At 46.6% G+C, this 9942-nt stretch overlaps 1 protein-coding gene across 1 annotated transcript; it reads right to left on the bottom strand.

Annotated features, from left to right (window-relative positions):
* Window positions 1–8448: 8448 nt before the first annotated feature.
* Window positions 8449–9702, bottom strand: LOC127313630 (protein VERNALIZATION 3). Its single transcript, XM_051344110.2, has 3 exons — window positions 9410–9702; window positions 9025–9086; window positions 8449–8901 (listed from the first exon to the last, which is right to left on the bottom strand). The coding sequence occupies exons 1-3, from the start codon at window positions 9608–9610 to the stop codon at window positions 8631–8633; spliced, it is 534 nt and encodes a 177-aa protein (XP_051200070.1). The 5' UTR covers window positions 9611–9702; the 3' UTR covers window positions 8449–8630.
* Between the last annotated feature and the right edge of the window lie 240 nt (window positions 9703–9942).

Genomic DNA, 9942 nt, shown 5'->3' on the forward strand with positions numbered 1-9942 from the left:
TTACACATCATTTCTTCCCTTGTGTCCCCGCTTGCTTACGATTGTGCCGTATCCATGGAGCATCCTCATCATTTAACTTAATGCTTGGGTCGGTGTTCACTTTGAAGGGCGGAATTTCAGCAAACATATTATAATCTTCTGACATGTCTGTCTTGTCCTCCACTCCCACGATGTTTCTTTTCCCCGAAAGAACAATGTGGCGCTTTGGAATCATCGCATGATGTACCGATCGTTTTCTTATCTTTCCGTTTCCTCGATTTGCTACTCATGTCCTTCACATAGAAAACCTGAGCGACATCTTTCGCTAGGACGAATGGTTCGTCAAGATAACCAAGATTGTTGAAATCCACCATTGTCATTCCGTATTGCTGGTCCACCTTTACCCCACCTCCTGTTAGCTTGAACCATTTGCACCGGAACAAAGGGACCCTAAAGGAGGGTCCATAGTCAAGTTCCCATATCTCCTCTATGTAACCATAATATGTGACCTTTTGCCCATTCTCGGTTGCTGCATCAAAGCGGACACCACTGTTTTGGTTGGTGCTCTTTTTATCTTGGGCGATCGTGTAAAATGTATTCCCATTTATCTCGTACCCTTGGAAAGTCGTTATAGTCGAAGATGGTGTCTTGGCCAACATGTACAGCTGATCTACAACCTTATTGTCACTCATTAAATGTTTTCTCAACCAACTGCCGAAAGTCTCCATGTGGGCCTTCCTAATCCAGGATTCAGGCTTCCCAGGGTTGTCCGAGCGTAAAATATTCTTGTGTTTCTCAAAGTACGGAGCAACCAAGCTGGAATTGGTCAGAACTGTGTGGTGTGCTTCAGTCAGAGAATGGCCGTCCATACATATCATTGATTTCCTTCCGATCGTGCCTTTTCCACTTAGTCTCCCTCGTGCCGCGATTGAGGAAGACCAATCGGCTTAAGGTCAGAACAAAGTCAACACAAAACTCAATTACCTCCTCATTTCCATAGCCCTTGGCGATGCTTCCTTCTGGCCTAGCACGGTTACGAACATATTTCTTTAATACTCCCATGAACCTCTCGAAGGGGAACATATTGTGTAGAAATACAGGACCGAGAATGGAAATCTCATCGACTAGGTGAACCAGGAGGTGCGTCATAATATTGAAGAAGGATGGCGGGAACACCAACTCGAAACCGACAAGACATTGGATCACATCGTTCAGAACCGTGGTAGAACTTCTGGATTGATTACCTTCTGAGAGATTGCATTGAGGAATGCACATAGCTTCACAATGGGCAGTCGAACATTTTCCGGCAGGAGCCCCCTCAAAGCAATCGGAAGCAATTGCGTCATAATCACGTGGCAGTCGTGAGACTTCAGGTTTTGGAACTTTTTCTCCGCCATGTTTATTATTCCCTTTATATTGGACGAGAATCCTGACGGGACCTTCATACTGCTCAGGCATTCAAAAAAGATGACCTTCTCTTCTTTGGTCAGAGCGTAGCTGGCACGACCTTGAAACCGTTCCGGATGCCGGTCATCAGGGTCTTTCAAACTTTGCTGGTCCTGCCGTGCTTCCTTTGTATCATTTGACTTCCCATACACGCCCAAGAAGCTTAGGATGTTCACGCAAATATTCTTCGTAACGTGCATCACGTCGATTGCAGAGCGGACTTCTAGGACTTTCCAATATTCTAGCTCCCAGAATATAGATTTCTTCTTCCACATGGCTACGTGCCCGTCAGCTCCCTTCGGAACTGATTGTCCGCCAGGACCCTTTCCAAAGATGACTTTCAAACCCTTGACCATATCAAATACCTCAGCACCAGTGTGTTCCGCAGGCTTCGGCCGGTGATCTGCCTTGCCGTTGTAATGCTTGCCTTTCTTTCTTACTGGATGACCTTTCGGAAGAAATCGACGATGCCCAAGGTACACGTTCTTCTTACAATTTGGCAAATGTACACTTTCAGTCTCATGTAAGCAGTGCGTGCATGCATTGTATCCCTTATTTGACAGTCCCGAAAGGTTACTAAGAGCAGGCCAATCGTTGATGGTTACGAAAAGCAACGCTCGTAGGTCAAATTCCTCTTCTTTGTGAGGAGGAAGGTTGTAGATGCATAGAGTCACGGGCCAGGTACTATGGCTGGAGCTCTGCTCGCCAAAAGGATTCATGCCATCCGTACTTAGACCAAATCTTATGTTCCTTGCGTCAGCTGCAAAATCTTTGAACTCTCTGTCGATCTTTCTCCATTGCGTTCCATCTGCGGGGTGTCTCAACTCCCCGTCCGACTTACGGTCCTCTTTGTGCCATCGCAACAACTTGGCATGCTCTTTGTTCCTGAACAGACGTTTCAACCGTGGTATTATAGGAGCATACCACATCACCTTGGCGGGAACCCTCTTCCTGGGTTTCTGGCCCTCAACATCGTCACCAGGGTCATCGCCTCTGATCTTATAACGCAATGCAGTGCATACTGGGCATTCATTCAAATTCTCGTATTCACCGCGGTAGAGGATGCAGTCGTTGATGCATGCATGTATCTTCAGAACCTCTAAACCTAGAGGGCAGACAACCTTCTTTGCTTCGTACGTAGTGGCGGGCAACTCGTTATTCTTTGGAAACATATTCTTCAACATTTTCAGCAAGTTTTCAAATGCCGAGTCAGCTACACCTGCCTGTGCCTTCCATCTCAGCAAATCCAGTGTGCAGCCCAGCTTTTTCAGACCATCATCGCATCCGGGGTACAGCGCCTTCCTGTGATCCTCTAACATGCGATCCAAATTCTCCCTCTCTTTTTCAGTTTCGCAGCGTCTCCGTGCATCAGCAATGGTCCGACCAAGATCATCAACGGGATCATCACGTGCCTCTTCTTCACCTTCCCCTTCACCTTCCCCTTCACCTTCAGCATCCTCCATGAAAGTATCACCGAAATGAGCAAGATAGCTTTCATCGATGAAATCATCCCCTTCTTCATCTTCTTCCATTATAACCCCTCTTTCTCCATGCTTGGTCCAACAATTATAGCTTGGCATGAAACCGTGCCGAAGCAGGTGCATGTGAACATCTCTTGAGGAAGAGTAACCCTTCTGATTCTTACATTTAACACATGGACAGATAACAAAACCCTCCTGCTTGTTCGCATTAGCCACTACGAGGAAATCTTTCAAACCCGCACTGAACTCGCCGGAGAGTCGGTTACCGTACATCCATTGTCGATTCATCTGCATTATTATAATATAAAATATATAATTAACCATCATGCATTTGTTAAACTAACTAGCTACAAACAATATAAATTAAACAATGAACTACACACACATGCACATTTTATCAACGACACATCAAAGGTTCAAGTTGCTAACCGCGATCGAGGAGGAAAAAATAAATGAGAAAGCTCAAGTGTGGCTCCAACACTTCATATCATGTTTGTTTCATGCTCTTGGGGCATTTCATCAAACACCTTATGTGCATAAGAGGAACCAAAAGCAAACCTAACACCCACTTGTGAGCTTGTGAAGAGAATGGCACCAAATGGCTAAGTGTTGGCTGCTGGATGGGTATATATAGGGGAGGGGCTTTAGTCCCGGTTGGCCTGGCCAACCGCGACTAAAGGCCTTCGGGCACCTTTAGTCGCGGTTGGCCTGGCCAACCGCGACTAAAGACCCCCCACGTGCACCGGCTGGCCACCGAGCGCCCTGGGCCCAGGCCTTTGGTCGCGGTTCTCCTCCCGAACCGCGACTAAAGGTACCATTTGTCGCGGATCCTGCAGCATCGCGACTTATGGGGCTCACCCGAAGCCTGTTTTTCCACCAGTGTGACTACCTTGTACTATATATAGGGGCAAACAACTCTCTTTCTTGGTGGACACGAAATAGAGTTGTAGATGTGCTACGTTTAGCACGGTTGGTACGCCGTAGTCCGTTAGGACTCCTTCCATAGTACAACAGGTAAATAGATTTCGGATCACCATACAACAGGTCCGCCCTTGCGGTGTTGTCTCCGTCGAAGACCGACTCTCCATCTGCTGGTATGGTGCTTAAGGCGGCACTTGCTATGATGTCGTGGCTCCTGCCAGCGTGCAAGAAACACCCATCAAATTGGCATGGCTCTAGGACTGCGACAACAACCTTCGACGGGTTGGTTCTGGTTACCAACATCAAAACTTAGCTGGGACACAGTTCTCTATTAGCTTCCCGATGGCTGTGTTGGCTTGTGGAAGAAACTTTTTCAGCGACGTGTGGAGTATGCTCCCACGAACCTTTGGGTAGGAGGATGATGGTGGCGAAAATTTTGGCGGACCAACCGGGTTCAGCTTGGTGAGTATGGGGATAGCGGTCGAAACCCATTCTTATTTCTTGAGTTGCGACCGAGTTTGTGAAGGTAGCGCCGTGTTTTCTCTATATATTCAATACCGCGAGGGTATTGGGCTCGTCTACCCCTGCAAGTGTGCTTGGGGGAACACAAATCTATCCTGTTGTATCTGATGATATCCGTGCTCATTGTTGCATCCCCCTTGGGGAAATCGTTTTGGAAGCGCAAGCCGGTTGGAGGGACAAGTGTCGAGGATGCCGATGTGGTGGCTACCCCATTTCCACCATGCAAGTTCATTGGTAACAATGATGTCATCCAGTAGAGTTGGACTTGGCATGGGTATGCTAACGGGCTTTGTTGTCGTGTTTTATGTGCGTCTAGTGACTCACCACTCGCTGCGGAGTCGATTCGGATGTGGAGGAGCCCTGGTTGTGATAATGGCTTGTGAAGATTGGTCGTTTGCAAATGTCTCAACTCGTGCAACACTTCATTACTCTCCTTCGAATATCTCCCTGTAAGTCTGAGATGTGTGTCTTTGACGTGTGTTCTGGTCGAAAATTAGCATGGGCAACATGGATTAATGCAATCGTTCATGATAATCTCTACATTGATGGTTGTCTGTGTGAAGTTGGATTCGCTGAATTTATTCGATAAAGGGATTATATTAATATCGCGAAGATACCAATTACATCCAGCCTCTACAAATCCCTAATGATATTATGGATGCACAAAGCGAAAAAAAGAAAGAAGAATTACAGAAAATAAAAGTCCCACAACAGTGATCTATTCTTTGCAACAACGGACCAAACACCACCAAGACAGCACTTGAAATCCATCTTCTTAAAAACCGAAGCCTCCAAGAAGTGAATAGTGTGCAAGTGCCGTCATCGCCTTGATAATGGATCATAATTTTTCACCTACGAGAGATTCCACCCTCACAAAATAATACCTTGAACAAGGCCATTGCCTGCCATACCCTGGGTTTTCAGACTGCAAGTTTGTCGCCCCCACTTGCCGACAATGCTGCTGCTCCAAGTCACGGATCAACAAGCCAAAACCTTATCACCGCCCGGAACTGAACAACCATTACTAGTGCTCAAATCTCCGCTTTCATGCCATTACCCGCGAATGACTTCACCATGGATTCGCTGGATAGAGGGACATGGATGATGATGATGACACTTCTAGTCAGCCTCAACGAAGCATTTCTCTTAGTTTTTGTGTGTCGATATTGCACTGGTTGGCAAGTCAATCAATCTACTTTGTGTTTTCATGTTCCATGACAGCCGATGTGGACATGTTAAACAAATTTTTGCAGGCTTTTGGTAGTTAAGTGGGTGATTCTACTCCTCTCTTTATTAATGAAAAGAGTGAATTTAACATTATGCCCTTCACTTATGCATTTGAGACACATATTACTCCATTTATTGAAAATTTTACAGGACTAGCCCTTCTATGAACTTTGAACCTTGTTTTACCCATTGAGCATTTCATCGGTTATGTTGATAGGACCACCTGGTAATGACGATGTTGCGGTGCGATGTGAGGCTTGGAGAATCGTGTACAATTTTCTCTCTCCATTTGTTCATTTCCTCATCTTCCTACTTATATCCTTAAACCTCAATCATTACCTCATACCTTGCCCAATATACACGCATCCGAAAAGAGGCTCCCAAAGTTTCTTAAATGGCATAATACAAAAAAGTTTTAATTGGATGGGTTAATTTCTGTCACAAATGCACAACTAAGAGGTTAAAAGTGGAATTCACTATAATGAAAATGAGAAGCCCCTGTCCTTGTTTACTGAAAAGAATCTAGACTTTGCCTGAGCTAAGACTCATCAATTAGCTAGAACTGAATAGCTTCAGGGAGTACTGATCCTCATAAGCACATGCGGCACAATTCATATTTCGACAGCCCCACTTCCTATGTATGCTTGGAAGACTTAGAAAGCACTAACAAGTCTAAATATGCAAGCTCTAGCTGCTCCTAAATGGGAAAATCCTAATTAACTGCTGAAACCTGGAAATCCGGGGATGGACACATACCCTTACATGGCACCTATGAAGCAATGAATCGGTGTCCGATTTAGGCGTTCTAGATTTCGCTAAAAACTGGCCTTTCATCTCCGCTTCAGTAGCCACTGGCACAAACTCAGAGCATGAATCCATATATGTTGGGAGAACCATGAGTCTTTCCTTTCTGAAGCCACAACCCACGCCACACAAGTCTCAACTAATATGCGCCATGTGGAACGTTTGAAATGATTGAAAACGTGATTTTTTCGTGGAGAAGAGGCTCAACTATGTGGACTGTGGAGGTGGGGGCTTTGGTTCTGGCGGACATTCGCCTCCGTGTGTCCGAAATCGTTAAAAAAAGGCCAACCTTCGCAAAGGGAAGGCAACTCGCTCCGCACGCGACAAGTGGCGCGCTGTGGTGCCAGAAAATCTCTGAGAAGTGGTCTCCCTGCTCGACACGTGTCGCAAGGGGAAGCAAGGTGGGGATGAGGGAGGAGAGAGAAGACTGAGTTGTGTCAGTTTTTCCCTTTTTCTTCTAGATTCGTTTTTTTCAAAATGAAATATCTTGAGAACCGTAAGTCCAAATTGCGAACCGTTTTCACTTTTGAGATCCTCGCGTCGAGATCTTCAAAACTAGATCCCATGTTGATAGGTTTGGAGATACTTTTTTTCGTACTTCCAATAATATTGTGATTGTACCTGTGGTGTGTACCTGACTGTACTCGTGTTTCAACTGATAAGTACTTCTGTTTTTAGTGTATTTGGTGCAATTTTTCCCTTTACTCGCTAACTGTACTCGCCCATGTGCGGGACTGTACCTGTACTTACGCGTGACTGTACCTGCTCGTGTGCGCCACTGTACTTCTGTACATGTACTTGCTTGTGTTCACGACTGTACCTGCTCGTGTGCACGACTGTACCTGCTCGTCTGCGTGACTGTACTTTGTACTCGCCTGTGTGTTCAACTGTACTCGTGTGTTGTGCGTGACTGTACCTGCTCGTGTGCACGACTGTACCTGCTCGTCTGCGTGACTGTACTTATACTCGTCTGTGTGTTCAACTGTACTCGTGTGTTGTGCGTGACTGTACCTGCTCGTGTGCACGACTGTACCTGCTCGTCTGCGTGACTGTACTTGTACTCGCCTGTGTGTTCAACTGTACTCGTGTGTTGTGCGTGACTGTACCTGCTCGTGTGCACGACTGTACTCGTGTGTTGTGCGTGACTGTACCTGCTCGTCTGCGTGGACGTCGTCTGCGCGTACTCGTCCTGCGCCGCGCGCGTACTCGTCCCGTGACTCGCCCCGCGTAAGCTGGCTTGGCCGGCTCGCTCTTTTGCTGAAGGCAGGCGCTGCCACGCGTCAAGCGCGGACGAGTCCTGTCGTCCTTTGCGAAGGCAAACCTTTTTATAGTGATACCCCCGTGTGTCCCTTTAGATTAGGTTTTAGGGGTGTTGTTTGAATGTCTCCTGGGCTTTTCGTTGGTTTTGGGCCTTCCAAACCAGCATGTGCAAACCATATTTTATTTCGTCTAACTGAAGGTCACTGTTCTACCTTAGCCTTGAAAAGAATGTATGATGCAACCTGGGACGACAGAGCTGAACTGAAACAGACGTTATTGTAGCTAGCTATGTACACACTCAGCTGATTCACGAGGCACCGAGGATCCATCGATCGATTTGATACATAACTTGATATTATTATATCTTTGTCACAATCATGACTACAGACATAGTTACCACATCGACCCAACACATGCATGTGCTTTGCTACCGCGCTATGTAACATAATTGTAGCAGTTGCCGTCATTTACATGTGTGTCTCCCATGCACACTAGTATGATTGATGGATGTCATGCATGCAGAGGTGACTACTAGAGTTTTTTGTTGTCTGTGAACCATATATACCTGACATATGTAATATGTATGGGTCCATGGATGCAAGAGTGTACACACGGACACAGACCTGCAGCTAAATGTTTAGCATGCATGGTGTGTGTGTAGCTAGCTCCTCTAATATCATGTGTGTAGTTGCTAGCAGTTTATTGCAATATAATCGTATGCATAGAGCAGTACAAAGCGATTAAGCTAGGGTTCATCCATCGCCCTTAGCCGTTGCCATGTATATATATGTATATGTAGCTAATAATTGTTATGATATAGGTTGTACACAATATATCTTTATGCGTGTAAATAATGCTTGATCAATTGCGTGGCTAGCTAGCTTCTTATGACACACCATATGTAGTATAGTAATTATTAGTTAAGCTTAGCTAGGCACGCCGTGAATGGATCATCGATCTTGTGTAGGTCTGAGGCTTGTTGTGGTGGTGTCAATTATACATCCTCCTGCCGCCGGAGCCGGCCTCGCGCTGACAGTTGAAGTAGACGGCGGCGACGGGCGGGCCGAGGTTGTAGAGCTCGGCGAAGTCCCTGGTATTGAAGTTCTGGCGCCACCCGGGCGCGTACACCGTCTGCCGGCCCAGCTGCTGGAAGAGCACGAGCACGAAGCGGTGGATCCCCATGTTGGGGCGAGGGCTCTCGTAGCACATCACCTCCTGCCCGAAGGAAGCACCAGTTGTCCCAGGAATATCTGTCACCAACCTGTGCACGCATACCAGCAGCAATTGTCAGCAGTGAGATGCACTAGCACAGACACTACACTGTGGTGGCATCGAACACGTACGTCTAGTGTTTATAATCAAGGGATTTGGAGCGTGGAATTACCAATGGAGGTATTCTCTGAGGTTGGGATCGCTTGGACTTGGCGCGTCGGGGTCTACCATCACCTGCGCATGTACACCATGCATGATCAATAATAGTTCATAGTGCAGAGTAAACACAAACATATTCATACAGTGATGCAATCCTTTTATTTTTCTCCAAGAAAGAAGACATATGCATATATTTTTTTCGGAAAGAGGATAAAGACCCCGGCCTCTGCATCATTGATCGATCATATAGCACATGCATATTATGCATGAAGGTGCTTGATTAATTTGCCAACACATATATGAAAGCATGTATCCAAATTAAATACGATACGATACGAGGGTGCATCTTAATTAGTGTTAGATTATATTAATTAGGCAACAATGAGTAGTACACGTACGAGTGTGTAGAAGGTCCTCATCTCATTGCCGCCGACCTCGACCCTGGGCTGGTGGGTGACCATGGAGGGCTTGAGCTCGCAGCCGTTGGACACAGCCCGGTTCCCGAATGTCACCCTGAGGTTAGTGGTGCGGATGAAGGGGTCCAGCACATCCCCCACAACCCTACCAACCACCAACGGGTCCCTATCCCTCCCGGCCATCTCGTATGGTGGAGCTAGAGGTTGACGATGACCAGGCACAGCTGAGCTAGTTAGCTAGGGTGTATATTGATCTGGAGCAGGAGCTACCTGGATGAATGATGATGCTGATGAGTTTGGAACTGCCCAACGGCCGGTGGCCACTTTATATAGGCCGCAAAAGTTGAGTAGAGGAAGGGCGCGCGTTGTCCATGTCCATGTCTAGACTATAGTTCTGCTTGCACACCCTGGGCGCTGCTGCTGCTGCCTATGTGGAATATAGATTCTGTGGAGACCTTTGCTCCTCCCCCTCTCTCTTAGAATTGAATCTATCATGTGGACGGGATGCAGTCACC

Source organism: Lolium perenne, chromosome 7 (assembly GCF_019359855.2).
Source record: "Lolium perenne isolate Kyuss_39 chromosome 7, Kyuss_2.0, whole genome shotgun sequence".
NCBI lineage: Eukaryota > Viridiplantae > Streptophyta > Magnoliopsida > Poales > Poaceae > Lolium > Lolium perenne.